Genomic DNA, 19,949 nt, shown 5'->3' with positions numbered 1-19,949 from the left:
TTAGTTATTTAAGTCAGCAAATCTCCTCCTTGTACCTTCCTACCTCTTTCTTTTTTGGCTAGTTTGAGTTGAGTTTTTGCCATTTGTAATGAAAAGATTGATTAATGTAATTGGGAAAGGAACAGACTTTGAATTTACCCCCTGATGTCAAGGATGTCCCCCATTGACATTGATGTCAAGGTCAAGGATGTCCCCCATTTTTCTTCTAGAATGATCCCCATAACAATAGCTCACCCTGCGTCCGAATTCTTGCCCTTGTTTCACTTCCCGAGGGTAGCCGTCAATCAAGAAGCCCTTGGTGTTGCTGAGGCTGGCCACCATAGCCTCCTTCAGGAGTTCCAGAACGATGCCCTGGAGCAGGGGGAGAGTGGTCAGGACCGGAGCTGAACAGCACTAAAATACCAGAGTCTCCGTCAGTCATCCCACTGAAGGAGGGAGGAAGGTTCAGACAAGATCAACAGCAGACAGCAATATTCCATATTTTATCAATTCCTCATCTCATTCCTCCCACACATATTTTAATGCTCATTAAATTGCTAGATATCTTAAAATTAGTGTGCTGGGTCACAGTGTAATTGTTAGTTTTTTTTTTTTTTTTTTTTTGTCTTCTTCTTCTTCTTACCAGTGCATTCTTACTGGTTATATTTGACTAGGGAGTCTTTAAACCATGATATTTTAGATTACATGAACTGTGGTAGCCCTATTTCAAATGGCAGCCCTCCAAGAATCAGGCATCATAGTAGTTTAAAAGTATACCAAAATGGAATAAAATGTATTTCATTGTTAATTTTTCCAGTACATATTTTATACAATTTGACATGTACGGAATTGAAAAGACTTTCGGTAGGTGTGACTATCATTTTCTAGCGATAACATTTTCTCCATTAAAAATCAGTATTTAATAAGTGCTTATGGGCAACAAAGGAGGAGTCTGGGAAAGAGCACAGGAGAAATGCACTCAGCTGCCTGTTTTGAGGAGGCAGAGGTGTTCCCTGCTGCCTGACCTTTGGCAGGGTGTGGGGAATGTAAGCACCTAAGTATAGTCAGAATCCTCCCCAGGTAATTATGAGTAACTCCTCATGAAGCTTCTAGTCTAATGAGGAAGATAGGCAATAAATATATGATAGTGAGCTAAAGATAACTTCTAGGCACAAATTAAAGCAGGGCAAAGAGAAAAGGAAGCTGGAGATGCTATTTTAGATGGGATGGTCAGGAAGGCCTCTTTGATAAGTTGTGTGACATTTGCAGAGATCTGGATGAACGAGAGGAGCAAACTATGCAAATAAATGAAGGAGGGGCACTTGGGCTGAGGAAATACCCATGCAAAGACCCTGAGGCAGGAACAGTTGGAGGTATGGGAGAAACAACTTGGAGGCCAATGACTGGGTGGCAGCTGGTAAGGGAGGGGTGGGGAATAACAGTGGAGGCCAGAGCCATGGGCAGGACTCTGGATTTCATTCTAAGTGTTGTGGGGAGCCACTGGAAGGTTCTGTGGAAAGGAACAGCCAATTCAATAAACATTTTAAAGAAATCACTTTGGTTTCTGTGGAAAGAATAGATGGTGGGGAAAGAGTGGGTGGGTACAAGGGGGTCAGCTACAGGCAGCTGCAAAGGTCTACTTTCCTTTCATTGAGGACCAAGCTGGCTTCCAGGTGGTGAAGACTCCAGCTGATTGAGGAAGACATGGAAAACTTTGTGCAATAGGGATTGTATTGTATAAGTTCAAAGTACAGAGCCTAGCAAGGAACCTGCAAGAATGAATGTTTTTTGATACCCATGGCATCTGGCTTCTCAGAGGTGAATGGTAATTTGAAAAGAAAAAAAGATTAAGAAAAGGGACATTTTGGTTTAAATTCCTCAAGGAAGACACCAAATTTCAAGAAAAGGCTATTACATCTGCTAGAACTAGACCAAATAGTTATTTTCTTTTTTTGGGGGGTTTCATGCTAGGCTCTGCACCGCCACATTTATCTTTGTTGCAAATATTTTTTAAACTCTGAAGTGGGGGCTGGATTTTGGGGAAAATATGAGCCAGGGTAACATTTAGGGGGCTGGCCAAGCAAACACAGAGAGGCAGGCGAGTTGTCTGTAGAGACGACCTGCTTGCTTCTGGATTGTTAGAAAGGAAGAGAGGTAAAACAGCTGCTGTCTGTCCCTCTGGGTTTCTTTGTATTGGCAACTCAGACTCCTCACAACAGGTCCCAACACCTCTGCAACCAAGGAAGGCAGATGTTTCCTGACATTGCTTACCGAGGGCACCAGGTCTCCACGTTCCATGATGTCCCTGATCAATTTGCTTCTTTCAGATGTTGATGCCAGTTCATTACGCAGGAGCTCACCAGTTGAGAGATGTGTAAATCCATATTTTTCCACCAGTTTTTCACACTGTGTGCCTTTGCCAGAGCCAGGGCCACCTTGAAAAAAAGTTATGTGTCAGATATGCGTCCCAAGTCTGGTGACTCCTTTGTGACTGTGGCCACCATGGTGAGCAAACCTCAGCGGTTCACTCACCGAGCATGTACTGAGAACTTGGGATGAATCTGGAGCTGTGCTGGGCGCCATGGATACAAATGGAGAGTGTGGAATAGTCCTCAGCCTTAAAGAGCTCATGGTCTGTGGAGGGGGCAGGTGCTAGTGACAAGCCACAAGCAGTGGTTACAGTAGTTGCAAGTGTGTGAGGGGAGGAATCAGCTGCTGCAGGGGCACAGGTTGATGCACAGGACTCGGTTGGCACAGAGGTGAGTCCGAGAGGTTTCCTGGGGAACTGTACTTGCCCAGGTGCAAAGTACTGGCCACAAACTTGATACATAGTGAGTTACTTCAGGAATACTAGCTGTTAATTTTGAGAATAAATTGCTTTTATTTTGGAGCAATCACAAACTTACAGATTTGTAAGCAAAGAACAAAGAACATTCTGAAACATTGTTGTGGATCAGGCAGGTACATTTTAGGGTCATTTCCTACAAGCAAGGAAACAAGCACATCCTCTTACATAACTTCAGACCTTGTTCGAATTTCAAATTGTCTCAACTGATTTACCAATGTCCCTTGAAGCCAATGGACTGAGTTCAGAACCACACATTGTCCTTCTGTCATGTCCTTCTGGTCTCCTTCAGTAAGAAACTGTTGCTCTGGGACTCCTTGACACTTTTGAAGATAATAGGAATTTTATAGGTGTCCCTTAACATAATTTTTCTCTACTTTCTCTAGTTATTATTATGAATTCTGAGTGCCTGCCATATTCCTTTGACGAACACTAGATATTTGACTCCTTCCTTTTCCCTGCCAAGTTCAATTAGTTGCTAAGTTGTAGTATTTTACATCTGAAAATAATAATAGCTAACTTTTGCCAAAAGCTTACTGTACCAGTCATCGTTCCAAGCACTTTATAGGCATTGATTTAAAATGGCCTTCAGATGCAGGTGCTGGTATTATGCCAGGATCGGGAGTGAGGGCACAGAGAAGGTGCCTCCATGGCCTTGCGTTGTGTAAGTATTAGAGGAAGGATTTAAAACCTCAGAGGTGCTCCCTTCTCTCTTCCCCACTGGGGCCAGATTCACCCATCACAGTTTGGGTCCTCATGCTCTCTACTCGGTGAATGGCAATCATTCTGCCTCTGCGTGTGGGAATGGTTTGGACTCTGAGGTCCAGCAGACCTGCTCACAGGGTGATTTCCTTGAAAAGCGTGTCATTCCCCAGCTCCGCAGCATTCAGTAGCTCCCCATGCCCCACAGAATAAAATCCAAGCTATTTTTAGTGGCATGTCCACTCTCCAGAATCAAGTCCCAGTTTACTTTTCATCTTTTCTTTAATCTATTTCTTTTTTAAATTCAGATGTAATATGTGTACACCTTTATGGGAAACAGTATGATAATTTGATATACAATGTGCAATGATTAGGATAATAAGCACTTTCGTTAATTCTCTCTATATTTCTTGCCTTGCTCAACACGTAATTTTCCCACTCATCAAACTTTGGTTCTTCCTGGTCCTGGACTTGAAATGCCCTCCTTCTTTCTCTTTTCTTTCTTTTTATTCCCAAGCTTTATTAAAGGTATAACCGTCAAAACTGTATAAACTTAAGGTATGCATTGTGAGGATCTGATACATACTGCATAGTGAAATGATAACTGCAGTGAAGTTATTACTGCCTCCATTGTCTACATAGCTACCATTTCTTTTTTCAAGTGAGGACATGTACCCTCTATTTTCTTGGCTAATTTCAAGTATATGATGCCCTATTGTTAACTACAGTTACTGTGCTGTACGCTGGGTCTCTACAACTTGTTTTCCTTATAACTGAAAATTTACACCTTTGGATCAATCTTTCTCCACCTCTCCTACCCCCAGTCCCTGACAACCATCATTCTGTTCTCTCTTTCTGTGCATTTGACTTTTTAGTTTTCATATATAAATGTGATCATTCAGTATTTGTCTCTCTGTGCCTGGTTCCTTTCACTTAGCTTTATGTCCCTTAAGGTCACTCATGTTGTCTGTTGCCAAGTGGCAGGATTTCTATTTCTTTAGGCTGAATACTATTCCACTATATAGTCCACACATATATTCCATGGTGTGTGTGTACAGCTACATACTACATTTCCTTTTCCCATTCAGGCTTCTTTCTAACTATGCAGACTCTCCTCAGCCTTAGGTTCAGCTTGGGTGCTTCCCCTCCCAGCAGGAATCGCCTCCCACCCTCAACTCTGTTGGGCAGGGTACCAACAGCATCCAGTGCTTCTGACTGTTTTACAGGGTGCCCTGGTCCCTCACCAAACCCCCGGCCCCGGAGATTTCTCTGGGTGCCTTCAGCACCCAGTGCAGCACTTTGCACGTGGCAGGTGCTTCATAAATGTTGGACGAATTGCAGGTTTTTTCTATTTAAAGGGGATATTTAACATTAATAAAGAAGCAAAATAACAATTGAAATTTTAGCATGATAGTGAGGATTTATAACTTATTCTGCAATTTGCCTCTTTTTTCTCTCTTCCTGTAAAAAAACTCTCAGGGCAGTTGGAACTTCTCTCTTAAAGGACATTAGGATTTGTCTTTCATTAGTAGAAAGGTCCACATTTTCTATCTTCTGCTTGTCCATACAGCTACTGTAAGCCAAGTGGGGAGGTCTTAGGCCCCTCATAGCATATTGTCCTGGATGGGCTACATGCAATAGGAAAACAGCAATTACAGAAGCTTGCAAAAATAATGCAGACCACTTAAAGAAGCAGCCAATTCCCAGCTAATGCTATGTTTGCTCCAAGCACTAGACTCCTGCCTCCTGATATAATAGGAACGCAGAGTGTAGGAACAAGAGAAGGCCACTCAGGGGAAGAAATGCTTCCAGATAAATGACTAAGAGGAGTAAGCAGCTGAGCTCCTGCAGAGGTCATGGGGTTTCTGTGGGTTGAATTTACCTGGAAACTCTTTTCCTGGGATGGCTGGTAGCTGGTCATGTGGAAAAGATATTTTCAGACTTGGCTTACAAGGCAAAAATATTGTGTTCCAATTATTTTCTTCCTTTAGCTTCCTACTAATATGACTATTATAGTTTATGTTCTTCTAAAATGTTATTTAATAAATCTGGATACAAAGGCAATTAAAAACTTCAACTCAAATTAACAATAGCTGTGTGTTAAACACCTCCCTCACCCTAGTTAGAAACCCTTCCTGGGAGCAACAGCTGCAAATTCTTAGCATTTTTTTTTTTTTTTTCCCCCCAAATGGTGCAGGCACTGTGGAATTTTAAGCAATTTATACAATGACTTGATTCTTCCCTTGGCTTCAAACTGGGGAACAAAGCGATTTTCTCACTGCAATGAAAGCACAAAAAAACTGCTGGTGGAAACATGAATCTCATATACTGTCACTAACATATGTCTGAGGGCTTAACTTACGATTTTTAAGTTAAAAAAACAATGGGGCTTTGATATCTCTCCAGGATAATTTGTAACATGGAAAAAAAATCTTTAAGGAACCACATCTCAGAATGAGTGGGCTGTGTTCTCTGGTGACAAGATGACCCATGACAGATAAGGAGCCATCGCAGTTCATGCCATCTCGCTGATGGATAGTGTATCCTTAACTCCAGGCTCCTACCCTGATCAAACCCATGCATGGTGCCACATGGTGTGACTCACACAGAGTCTAGACTGTGAGATTCCATGCTGAAGGGGTCTGTCAGTATTTCAGGGGAAAAAAAGGTGGAAAAATCTTTATTCTCAATCTCAAATGTAATTTTAAAAATTCCCCATGTAAGACCACAGGTGCTTAAAAGTGCAAGTGGTGTGAGGTCCTACTCCTCACCTCAGCCTCTCACTCTGCTCAGTCCACAGGAGAGAGAGGACAGTACAGGTGACTTGTGAGCCCAGGGAGATCTGTTCTCAGGCACCTGCTGCTCTTTGAGGAGGAACTGAAATGATCTGTGTCACCTCAGCCTGTCCACCTGGGTCACCTTTTCCATTTTGCTTTTTATTTATGGACAAAATTCTCTCTTAAAGACAGCTCTCCTATGCAATTGTTGCATACTGGCCTCAGGGAAAAGGGATGAAATAGAAAGCCTGGCATGTTACAGCACATTCTGGGTTCTGAGAGAAAGTTCAAGCAAATAAAGATGTCAGGTAGGTAACTGGCCGAATCCCAAACAGAAAATAATGCACGCACTTAGGTTTGGGTTACGCTTTTTAAGTGTTTTCCGTAGTGATGGCACAGAGCTGGTTATTAACGTCCTTTGTTGACATTTTACTGTATCTTGTTAACTGCTTGGCACGACCTGGAGTTAAGCAGGAGGCATATTAATTCAGCTCTTTGTTTGAGAAACATTTACTGGTCAGCTATTATGAGTCTGACATTATACAAAGCTCTGGAACAAAGAGACTCAGAGCTGGGTCTTTCTACCAGAGGAGGGAGGAAGGCAGATGACCCCTATCACAGCTGTGTGCCAGGGCTGGCTCTGAGCGGGTAAACACCACTGTAGAAGCACTGGGTGGGGGACTCCTCACTCAGGTAGGGGGAGGGTAAGCAATTGCCAACACAGGGGAAATGTGGTAAGGAAAAGAGCACCGAAAATTGGAATTTGGGGATATAGAAGAGGAAAGATAGACTGAGTCTCAAAACAGGAGTGCCCAAGAGCCCTTGGAGTGTGGGGAAACACCCACAAACCTTTGAAATGCAAAGTATTGGTGAGCAGCCTGTGTGCTTGGCCCTTGCCCTTGACCAGTGCCCTTTCCTGCAAAAAGTAACATGAAGGCAATACATAAGGGCAGGAAAAACTGGAGGGACATCGTGATACTTGGCCCTTGATTCCTACTCTAGTCCAGTCCCTGCTACTGTCCCTCTGTAAATACTAATGCCCCACACCAAGGTGTTGCTGCCGCTCTCTGGAGATGGCCCACATCCTCCCTTGAATATGTGTCCCTCGTTTTACCCTGAAAGACATCTCTCCCTTGAGATAAACCACATTCCCCTTCGAATATGTATCTGCTTTTCAAAATAAATGTGTCTCTGCAAGTTGTCATCTGAATATCTGGTAACTTGCTTTTTACTCTGCAACAAGAAACTCAATAAACGAAACTTCAAAGCTTGGTTATCTTCTTGAGATGGAAAAGGGACAAATATTTACAGCAGGTGTGTGTGGGGGGTATATAAAGAGATTACATACAAATTCTTATTAGTAGTCATCTATCAAAATGAGGCAGAGTAAAGCAGCTGCAAGTGAAGAAAAACCCTAGACAGTCTTAGGGAGACCCTGTCTCAAAAATTTTTTTAAAAAAGGGCTAGGGATGTGGCTCAGTGGTCAAGTGTTCCTGGGTTCAATCCCCAGTAACAAAACAATAACAAAACAAAACAAAACAGAACAAAACAAAACGCTATACAGACAGGCAATCAAATGAAACAATTAGGTTTTCATGGATGGATGGATTCTAATATTTCCTCGTTATCCTCAAACACATTCTTATTCTTCTCTTTTTTTTTTTTTTTTTTTTTTTTGAGCTTAATCTGGCCCTTTTTTGTATTTTATTTAGAGACAGGGTCTCACTGAGTTGCTTAGCACCTCACTTTTGCTGAGGCTGGCTTTGAACCTGTGATCCTTCTGCCTCAGCCACCAGAGCCACTGGGAATACAGGCGTGAGACACCGCGCTTGGCTATTCTCATTCTTTTTCTTTCTTTTTAATTTTTTTTTTTTTTTAGATGTTGATAGACCTTTATTTTATTCATTTATTTATATGTGGGGCTGAGAATCAAACTCAGTGCCTCACACATGGTAGGCAAGTGCTCTACCACTGAGCCACAAGTCTGTTCCCTAGTCTTTTTGTTTTTAATCCTCTTATTCACTAGAAGATGGAAATTATTTTCTTCCCTCATTTTCCCATTCATCGACTCCCTCTCTTCTTGGAAACTATTTCTAACCTCATCATTCTCTGAAATTGAGCTTCAGAAGTTCATGAGGGGTTGAATCACTGTCATATTATTCAACATCTTTCTCCTCCTCTTCCTTATCTTTGACTCCTTAGCCACCTTGAAATCTTCTCTTTTCCTGGCTTGCAGCCTGAGCCAGGCTGAGGTCACAGAGAGAGGAAATCGCTTCAGTTCACGGTCCCCACACCTTGGGCAATGGCACAAACAACTGTTAATTAGAGCCAATGTCTAGGAGCCTAGTGGCCCAAAGTGCCAGCTCTAGTCCCTTGAGTTCCAGGTTCATGACTTCCATCAAGTCACGTATCCTCTTTGAGCTTCAACCTCTTCAATTACAGAGTGATGATGGCCAGTGGGCTGTGAGGACAAAATGAGGCGATGCATGTTGGTGCCTGGAACAGTAGCTGGCCAGCAAAACTCTCTCTGACACCACAATTACCGTCTGTAAAGTGAGGCAGCCAGCAGGGGTGGCGCTTGAAAGTCCTCCTGGTTCCAACACCCCAGGGTTTTACACAGCATTTTTTTAAAATGGTGGTGCTATTTTAACATCTTTAAAGATGGATACTCTTCATAGTCACAGCTTCTGAGGGTATCAAATACCCTTTGCAAATCTAACCATCCTATTTCTAGAAAATATTCAGATTTGTTTTAAAAAAAAATCTATCATATGTCTGCCCCCTGAAACATTTCTCTCTCTGAATGAAAATGGGTCCCAACACTGGGATCAGGTTTTTGCGACTGGATGATCCTTTTCAGAGAAAAGCTATTAATGCTGTCGGACCATGAGCGGACTGTGCCCGAGGAATGATCCCCCGGCAGTCTGAGCTCATGAATCACTTTTAACATCCTGCATTTAGGATGGGCTGCATCACTATGCTGAGTTTCTGCAGACTGTTGCTGGGAACTGACTGTCTCTGACCATAAGCAGTTAAGAAAAATAGGGCTTTATCCTCACAGACAACAACTCTATTAGTTCTGAAAGGCACCGACTGCTTCGGGTTATTTGTGAATGTGTTGAAATGCCAGTGATAGGGTCAGCTGAAGGTTATATGGAAGAACTTTAAATAGGGCTGGGAACTTCATGATAGCAGAGACTGTGCCTTATTTATCAGTGCCTGGTATATAGTAGGAAATAGATCATCTAATGAAGGCTGAACTACCTGTGAGCTCCATGCAGGAGCTCTGTGCTTGACAAGGAAGGCAATTAGGAGACCTTCATTATAGACACTCCTATTTTGAACTTGCAGAGTGATTCTGAGAAAATCACCTTGCCTCTGTGGACCAGCTTTCTTGTCTGTAAATAGAAGAGGCTGGATTGTAATTCTTTGCATACATGTTCCAGCTCCCTTTCCACAGTGCTCCTTCCTGCAGCAGGGCTGTTCATCGCCCCCTGCTGGAACGTCCTCCAAAGCCTCCTGTGTTGCAAGCTTGATACCCAGCTTGGCACCATGGGGAGGTAGTGGAAACTTCAGCAGGTGGGACCTAGTGGGAGGTCTTTAGGTCACTTGGAGTGGATCCTTAAAGGGGGCTGTCGGACCCTGGTCCCTTCCTTTTTCCCTCTTTGGTTCCTGGCATGAGGTGAGCAGTTCTGCAGTCCTTTCATGATATGCTGCCTCACCACAGGCCCAAAGCAATGGGGCTAACTGATCATGGACTGAAATCTTCAAAACTGAGAGCCAAAGTAAATTTTTTTCTCATTGATGATCTCAAGTGTTTGTGACAGTAATGCAAGCTGACTAGCACACAACCTCTTTGAATTTAAGAATTCCACGTGCTTGCTTTGGTAGAGGTGGATGTATACCACTTTTAGGCAGAGATTTTTGCAGCTAGGATGTGCTTGGCCAGGCTCTTTTCCCTTTGCTGTGAGACTGGTGATATCTTGGATAGTAAGGGTTCCATCAGCATGGCTACCAGGGTGAAGCTGCTGGGGATGGGGGAGAGACTTGAAAAATCCCTGAATCAGTAGATCACTCAACCTCAGGCACTGAGGCCTGGGAATTTATGGTTCTAGAAAATTCCCTGGGGAAAGGATACAGGTAATCTGCAGTTTACTTTGAAATTTTTAAGAACAAAAGAGGTACTGATGGATGGACAGGACAGAGAATGATAAAACAAGATACAGTAAAATGTTAATGGCAGAGTCTAGGTGGTGGATATGCCAGTGTTTACTGTAAAATGCTTTTCAGTTTTTTGTATGTTTGAAGTATTTTCATTATAAAAAAGATAATCTTTAAAAAACATTCCCTAGGTGATTCTGATGATTAGCCTGATTTGGAGGCTTCTAGACTAGATAATCTAAGGAAGGCAATTTGCTGTGAACTCCCTGAGGGTCACTGCAGGGAGGCTGAGCTGATCTTTCTTTTCATATTTACAAAGTAATAATGCTGAGATAATGGTTCTACCAAGAATGACTAATTGTTATGACAGTTAATAAAACTCCTTACTGCCTTACCAAAAGCTGAGCCACTCCTCTCTGTTGCAGAAGGGAGGGGGTTACTTTCCGACAGCTCAGTATCAAGTTGGAGAGAAGAGTTGTGGCACAGTTGGCGATTTAGTATCAGCGATACCATCTGGGGACCAAATGTGTTTGAGAAGCTGTTGCATATTGTTCAGATAAAAGTTTCTGGTTCACCGTGCTTTTGGCTTAGTGACACATTATCTAATAAATATGTTTTATTTGTAAAAATAAATTTAACTTTTACAACAACTATTTGAAACTGGTACTATTGGTAACCCTGAGATAGATGTAAAAAAAAAAAAAAAAACAAAAACTGTGCCAAGGACCAACCATGTCCCAGGACCATTACATTCTATAACCTCCCCTCTGTAAAGCCCTACCAGCCCTTCTTGCTGGAAGTCAGACAGACCTGCTGTTCAGAAATGCACCCACGCACTTCAGTCAGTCGGAGTGACCGCTGGGAGCCAGGTTTTCATCATGGTCCCAGGCGGTTGCCAGAAGAAATACAGGATGCTGAGTTAAATATCGCTCATCATTACATGAAACACCATCACCGTTTATCTAACATTTAAACTTAATGCATATATACATATATATGTAAGTTATATATATATATATATATTTCAAATTGGGTTTTATTTTTAAAAAACTTATTGGTTCATTACAATTATACATAATAGTGAAATTCATTGTGACATATTTGTAAGGGAAAATAACATAATTTGGTTAATTTAATTCCCCAGTACCTCCCACTCCCCTCTGCCTCCTTCCTGATTCCTTCACAAGTCACTGGTCTCCCTTCTATTTGCATGAGATTCTTACCTGTTATACCCCCCTTTTTTCTCTGACTTCCACCTATGAGTGAAAACATATGGGGGTCTTATATTTTTATTTGTTAAATTTGCAACACTGTCAGGCCCCATCATTTGTTGTCTGGGAAACTTTAAGGGACGTGGTTGTGTATCTGTTCTGACTGCTAAGTCTATGATTTTGATACATTTGGTCAAAACCCACCACAGCCACAGAGACAAAGTGAAATGTCTCATTAAGACAAATGACAGGAAGGTTCAGGTCTCAGGTGACCGGAAACAGCAGGCACCATGGAGTGGTTCCTGAGCATTTCTAGCCCAACACCTGGCACCCTAGCCCCACCCCACCATAACCCCATTTTACCCTAACCTCATCTCCAAACAGGGACAGGGACAAGAGTTATAAACGGACACCATCCCCCCCTCCCCCAAGAAAACACCATAAGTCACCTGTACTTGGTTTCTTTATCCAGAGGTCTCCTGGCGTGTTCCAGACCCAACCCACCAAGCGCATTTATCTTTTCAAACCTCTGGACCGGAACCTTTAAAAGTTGCTTCAGTCAGGCTCTGTTTGTTTGGGTTGCACAATTTTTAGAATTCATTGCTCTAGAATGTGCTGCCTTTTCCAGTGTTTTCTTAAATATATGAATCCACTTCCCCCCCACCCCCACCCCCACTATTTTGTAGACCAGTTCACACTGGGATCTTAGGTAAGTATTGAATGAACATAATAGAAAATTCATAACCTAGCCTGTCCTTTCTATTCTGTTTTTCTTTTGAAGATATATTTTTCTCTACTGTGAAAGAAATACATACTTCTTATTGAAGACTTAGATAATTTGGAAAAGTAGAAAAGAAAAACAGTCCTAGTCCCCAAAGGTAACTGCCAGACGCATTTTGTTTCTTTGTAACCTTTTTTCTATGCACAGATTTCACTGGGAATCTGCTCTGATGTTCTTACCTCTTTGAGCATCTGCAGTCTCATCTCAAAATAAGGTTGCTGGGCTGAAAATAAGCTTGTTATTACTCCAAGGTCATTTCTAGCATTATCATTCATGTTTTTGTCTTTGTCAGAGAACTTGGAAAATATTTGTGCTTACAATCTATCTGCAGTAAAAGGAAGTGAGGCTGTGTAAAGCAGATGGGGACATTTGTGAGGGATGTTGGATTACGTCTGAGGTTTTGTGTTCAGTTCTGGGCAAACCACAGAAACTGGAAGACTTCTACATTGTGATGGGAATATAAAATTGGTAGAACAAAGAGCAATTTGGCAATATAAAAAAATTTCTTAAAAGTTTTCATACCTATGTATTTATCCTAAAGGTAAACAAATTAGTTTTATTTTCATAGATATTAATTACAGCATTTTTAATGAAGGAAAAAATTAGAAAAAATAGTACATGGAATAGGAATTAAATAATAAGTTATAAAATTAAATAAACTAAAACTTAATAAGTTATGGCAATGCGAAGGAATAGGATGCAGTCATTAAAATGATGTATTGAAAGAAGACAGTATAAGAGAATATATGGGATATATCCCCTTGTGATACACACACACACACACACACACACACACACACACACACACGGTCATTTATCTTAAATACCACATTAAGACAAGTTTACTTTTTTTTTTTTTTTTTTTTGGTACCAGGGATTGAACCCAGCTTAATCTCTGAGCCATATCCCCAGCACTTTTTATTTTTTATTTTGAGACAGTGTCTTGCTAACTTGTTCAGGGCCTTGCTAAGTTGCTGAGGTTGGCTTTGAACTTGCAATCCTCCTGCCTGAGCCTCCCAAGCAGCTGGGGATATGAAGTTGCCACTATGCCCAGCCATTTATATAAATTTAAAAAATGTCTCTGTCCCTTGCATGGGACAGTGATTAGAAGAGGGGACCAAGGAGGGTTACGGGTGTTGGTCACGTTCCATTTATCATGAAATTTCCAGTGAAATTTCATCAAACTGAACCATTATGATTTGTGTACTTTCTGACTTTTCTGTTTCAGTTCAATTAAACAAAACTTAAAAATGACATAGTACACACAATGTATGCATGGTACCTACGAATGTCTATAACTTTTTGTGTTTTTATGTATCAGTTAAAATAAATTTAATTAAAAGTAGCATGATATAATCAGATAAACTGTCTTGGAAAGATGCTCCAGAGATTTTGTTAGGTACAAAAAGTAGGTTTTAAAATTGCATGACCTCATTTTGATAAAAAATATATATTTAATGAATATATACATAGGAAAGACACCTAAGAAGAATATAAAAAATATTAATACCATTCATCCTCAGGCATTGAGATGTTGGGCAATTTGTTATTGTCGTTGATATATGTTTCCTAGAATGAAGATATTTTATTTTTGTAAAAAGAAAATCAGTATTTAAGTTAAAAAATATTCTGGCTGGGTGCACTGGTACACACCTGTAGTTCCAGCAGCTTGGGAGGCTGAGGCAGGAGGATTGAGAGCTCAAAGGCAGCCTGAGCAACAGTGAGGTGCTAAGCAACTCAGTGAGACCCTGACTCTAAATAAAATACAAAATAGGGCTGGGGAGGTAGCTCAGTGGTTGAGTGCCCCTGAGTTCAATACCCAGTACAAAAAAGAAATACACACACACACACACACACATACACACACACACACACACACACACATTGTTGGCAGCCCCAATAGAAGCAGTTTGCACAGGTGGGCAGCAGTCTCTGAATGCTTGCTTTGTTCTGGCTGTGAGTGTGGACTACAGTCCCTGGGACACTCAGATCAGTCCTGCTGCTGTCGTGGTGGTAGCCCTCACTCCACAAACATCTTCCTTCTATTATTTTGTTGCACTCAATCCTACCAGGAAAGATTAAAACAAAATTTTTTTTTTTTAAAGTCAAACTGACTTCTGCTAGAGGATTAGGCCCACATTAGATTTAATTGTAGAAACATGATCTCTATTTTCTCCTTTTTATGATATCTTATTTCTTTCTATGATTTTTATGTGGGAGAATGGCTACCTGGAATATAGACTACATTAACTAACCTCCCTTAAAGGTTAAAATGTCCTTTGGACCAATGGGATATAAATTAGAAATGGCAACTCCCAACTCCAGGATATGTCCTTAAAAGGCAGAAGGAGGTTCTTCTGGCCCATTTTCTTTCCTGTTTAATGTACTTCAGAAATAATGACTGGAGCCTCAGCAGTCATAAGATGACTTTGCAGAAACCACACAGAAGAGAAACTATTTATAGGATTAGTCTCTGAGACTACAGTTTGTAATACCACTCCTACCACTTCTCACATCCAGAATTTTACGTGAAAGAGGAACTTCTACCTTGTTAAGCTACAATTATTATTTTAAAAAAACTTTCAGCTACACAAAATCCTAATTGATACAGACTCGAAATAGGACCAACTGTTATTGGTTCTTCCATTATTCAGAGGATAGTAAATATTCTGTCATTTGAGGTATTGAAATCAAGACTGAATGATTATGTGTCAATGATGCCCAGGATTCATTAGTTGAATTAGTTGGGGAATTCAACTGGACTCTCTGTGAGCTCTGTACTTTTCCTGCTAGAGAGGAGGTGAATATATGTAAATACATTAATATTTATACTTATTAATATATTTATTAATATTAATATTTATATAAATATATACTTACATATATATTTATATATTTTGTCCTGCACTATTTCAAATGCAAACCTTTTTTCATTAGCATACTCCCATCCCTACTTTCTCCTTTTCCGAAAATATTTTGATATTTTCTGTGGGATTGGAAGAGTAACTATGAGATGCATATGGGAGTGATCATTTGGTAGCTATTTGTTTTGTATTTTTACTTTGCTTCTGACATTACATTAGCTACATGGTGGTGAACTGAAACTTGACTCAGCATGATTTACCAGAAGCCATGCCTAGTTGTTATTTTGTGGGAAGGAGCTACCAGGACTTTATAAAGACTCCATAGGGCTGGGGTTGTGGCTCAGTGGTAGAGCAACTTGCCTTGCATGTGTGAGGCACTGGGTTTCATTCTCAGCACCACATATAAATAAATGAATAAAATAAAGGCCTATAAATATCTTTAAAAAACCCACAAACAACAACAACAAAAAAACCTTAAAAAAAAAAAGACTCCATATCGATCACCTGGAACTCATCAAGAGAAGTCTCTTAGTTATGATCAGTAATTGAAAACAGCCAAACTTCATAATTTACCTCAAAATTCTGCTCTCCATGTCATTGCTTTGAGATAGCTATTCATTATTAATAATGCATTTACTTCTGACAATGGCTTGTTATCAGCTGTAACTGAGCTCTGGGGAACTGGGAGCAGTAACTTTATCTGAGCTCTCATCGACTGCCTTTCCCTTCCCTTCCCTTCTATTTCTTCCAAAGACATATACCAAGTGCCAGGCATCCTGATATGTGCTTTAGGAACAACAACAAGGGAAGAAAAGAAAGGAGAAAAGGGCATAATCTCTGTCTTCTAAGATATTTAGCAAAAAACCCCCCTCAAATCAACATTGCCTTCAAGCGAATGATCGGCAGAAGGGCTCTCTGGGCAGACCCTGGGAGTCAGTTGGCTGACCTTAGCCAGGCTTCTCATGGCTAAATAGTCTCTTCCTTTCTTAACAGCAAATGTCAGTCTCAAGGCCTGCTGTGAAAGCTCCACCCAGACCAAATTGAGGAGTTTCAAAAAAAACAAGAGTGTGTTCTATATGCTGCTCTGACCACACCAGCTTCCCAAGCATTATCATGAGAGAGTACAGACAGGGAAATATGTAGCTGGACCACATGGGTTTCTGAGGGCAACCGGTGGCGTTGATGGCAGGAGTGTGACACCAACATGGGATCACTTCCTAGTAGAGGGCATTCCTCAGAGCATGGCAAGACCTTGAGGGATATTTCCTCCAGGGTCTGTGACATACACAATTATGAAAAAAAAGATTCCACCTGGGTCACAGGAATATAAATCATGTTAAAGCAAGAGAGCTGAACTCTGTCACAAAAGGAAAGAATATTTCATTGCCCTGACCACCTGATGGTTGGTTCAAATATATCTTATTTGCAGTTAAAAAGGCTCTGAGTTTTTTTTTTTTTTTCCCCAGTGCTGGGGATTTGAACCCAGGGCCTTATGCGTGCAAGGCAAGCACTCTACCAAATGAGCCCCAGCCCAACTCTGAGATTATTGATTCAGAGAAACCTGGAGAAAACTGGAAGGAAATTATTGTGTGAATGTTATATTCAATTTTTTTGGTACTGGGGATGGGACCCAGGGATGCTTTACCACTGAGCTACATCCCCATCCTTTTAAGATTTTTTTATTTTGAGAGAGGGTCTCTCTAAGTTGCTCAGGGCCTTGATAAGTGGTGGAGTGTTCTATTTTAAAGGCCAACTCATGTCCCCTGAGTTGTTGGCTTGTTACTCTGGTTCATTCTTTAAGGCAAAACAGTGGTCTCCTACAATAAAATGACCTTTAATGGCATTGTTGTAAACAACTGCAGGAATGTGTCAACTGTAGCAAATAGTTTATAGCGGTGGATAGGCACCTTAGGCCCAAAGCCAAAGAGATACTCTTATTTCAGCTGGCTCTGGACTTAGCCAACTACAGCTGTTATAGCTGAATCACCAGGTAACAGCTCAGCCCTTAGGGAGGGTTACTCTTTCTTTCTTTCTTTCTTTCTCTCTCTCTCTTTCTTGTATTGAGAATTGAACTCAGGGTTTGCTTTACCACTGAACCACATCCCTAGCCCATCTTTTAATTTTTGAAACAGGGTTCTGCTAGGTTTCTTAGGGCTTTGCTAAGTTGCTGGGCCTGGTGTTGAACTTGGGATCATCAGCCTTCTGAGTTGCTAGGATTACAGATGTGTGCCACCAGGCTGGCAAGAGGGTTAATTTTACTAAGGAACATTAACAAACAGAAACTGGCACTTACCCCCTGCCCCCACCAATTTCCTTCTTTTTTTTTTTTTAAGTATATTTTTTAGTTGTAGGTGGTCACAATCTTTACTTATTTATGTGGTGCTGGGGATTGAACCCAGTGCCTTGCATGTGCGAGGCAAGCGCTCTAACACTGAGCCACAGCCCAGCCCACCAATTCCCTTCTTGTAGATCTCCTTTCTCCTTCCAAGTCACTTTGATCCATCCTTTTCTCCCTTTTCTCAGGATTCTCTCCCTCTTGCTTGTCTCCCCTCACTCAGAATCTGATTGACAGCCAATGCTTGTTGAGTACTTTTTTTTTTTTTTTTTTTTAGTACTAGGGATTGAACCCATAGGTGCTTTACCACTGAGCTACATCCCTAGTCCTTTTAAAAAATCTTTTTATTTTTAGATGCTTAGGGTCTCTCTGAGTTGCTAGGCTGGCTTCAAACTTGAAATCCTCCTGCCTCAGCCTCCTGAGCAGCTGAGTGCTACTGGGCCAGGCTCGTGGAGTATTTATGAGTACTATTACATGTTAACTGGCTCATCCTCACATGGCTGTCTGTGACCTACACATATCATCAGTCCACATGACAGGTGAGAAAACTAAGGGACAGTGGGTGTAAAGACATTACTCGAGGCCACAAAGCCAGCTCCTTGGAGAGCTGGCATTTGAACTCTTGCTTTGAGACTGTGCTGCTTCTCTTTATGCACAGGTGCTTGCATCTCTCATTTAAAAAATTATTCCACCCTTGACCTTCCCTTCCTTTCAGATATTGCCCTAAGTCTTCCTTTTCTTTCAGAGTCAAGTTTCTTGCAAGTGTAGTCTGTTCATATCCTTGTTCTCCTTAACTGCCAGCTGTAGTTTGACCCATGAGTTTTACCTATTTCTGTTCTACTGAAACTTCTTTCATTAAAGCTCCCAATAATACTTTGGTTGCCAAACCCAACAGATAATTTTCATTACATTTTGTTTACCCTTCTATCTCCTGCCTTGCCTTCTAAGTATGATGCCATTGGTTCTTGATAGAGCCCTTATCTCTCTATTCTTCCTCTTCTGGCTCTGAACAGGTACTTCTAAGACTCCAGGTCTTAACCTGCCTCTAGCTTCACCCTACTAACCTCACTGGGTGATCTCTTGCTTGCTTGGCTTCATCTGCCATTGATACCCTGGTGAAATTCACATGTGTCTATAGCCAGAACATGTATTTTGGGTACAGGATCTCAAAAATCTCATTCAGTGGACATCAGTGGATGTCCCATAAGCATTTCAATGGTAGCATGTCTAACACTGAATTCTTCAAGTCTCCCTCAAAACCCATTTCTTCTTCACATTCCTTACCCCTTGAATGGCATCTCTGTCCACGTGGTTGTCCACACCAGACACTTCTGAGTCACCTGTAACTCTATTGATTTCTATTGATTTTACCTCCTGGAATCTCTTGGACCTGTTTTGTCTCACTCACCTCCATTGTTTCCTCTTTCCTTCCATGAATAGCCATCCCGATGGCTTATGACTAGCCTCTCTGCTGCAGCCAAGACTCCCTCTCCTGCTGCCAGACGCTCCTTCAGAAATCTGAATCTGCTGCTGTATGACTGAACAAAGACCCTGATGGTTTCCTGCTGCCTGGTGATGAAGCTCATACTTCTCAGTCTGGTCTCACAGTCCTCACCTCCTGGACTTTGCCTGGTCTCCAGCTTTGCCTCTCATAACCTTCCGTCCCTCTCACTTTTGAGACTCTCTCTTGCGCACGCTGCTCCCTCTTCCTATCTGGTGTCCACCCCAGCTTTCTTCCCACTTGCCACTTGGCCTTTTCTTCCTCAGGACTCAGCCCTGACTTGCCCCCACTGCAGTCTTCCTCCCCATGTCTCTGCCTCTGTTACTGCATGTGCCAGCTCTGCTGTTTTCCCCTCTACAACAGGAGCTCCTGGAGTTGAGGGAGCTTGCCTTTCATTGGTGGAGGCTTGGACCTATCACGTTGCTGGTACATAGTAGAAATTCAATGCGTCAAATATGCAATTCGCCTCAAAGCATATATATTTAATGGAAGAATTTAATAGAGCAGAGAGATCCATATTTATCACTAGGGGAGTTTAGACAGTTCCTTTTAAGTTTATGTATCCCTGGTCTAGGCTATTTTTTCTTTTTTATTCCTCCTTCATATTAAGCTATTGGTTAAGACCAATATGTAATCCATCCAATCCATAGAGAACATTTCAGAATGATTACATCCCCTCAGATGTACCCAGCATTGCATTCTCAAACATTTGCTTACTGTTGCCCTTGGCCCTCTGAAATTATTTTACACTTGGGTCTTTTTATTTTTATTTTAATTTTATTTTTTTGGTAGT

General features: G+C 41.4%; 1 protein-coding gene across 3 annotated transcripts in view; it reads right to left on the bottom strand.

Moving 5' to 3' along the window:
* The window catches only part of AK5 (adenylate kinase 5), a 265,354-nt gene that overhangs the window by 30,208 nt on the left and 215,197 nt on the right, over window positions 1-19,949 (bottom strand). For all 3 annotated transcript variants that reach the window (XM_079129025.1, XM_079129024.1, XM_079129023.1), the window contains exons 11-12: window positions 2,251-2,414; window positions 235-351 (exon numbers count right to left, since the gene is read on the bottom strand). In XM_079129025.1, coding sequence (XP_078985151.1) covers window positions 235-351; window positions 2,251-2,414 — 281 coding nt within the window. The remainder of the gene's footprint in view (window positions 1-234; window positions 352-2,250; window positions 2,415-19,949) is intronic.

Source organism: Sciurus vulgaris (genome assembly GCF_902686455.1).
Source record: "Sciurus vulgaris genome assembly, chromosome: 1".
Classification (NCBI taxonomy): Eukaryota; Metazoa; Chordata; class Mammalia; order Rodentia; family Sciuridae; genus Sciurus; species Sciurus vulgaris.
The sequence above is the reverse complement of the archived record's forward strand: the minus strand, read 5'-3'. Positions and strand labels throughout refer to the sequence as shown.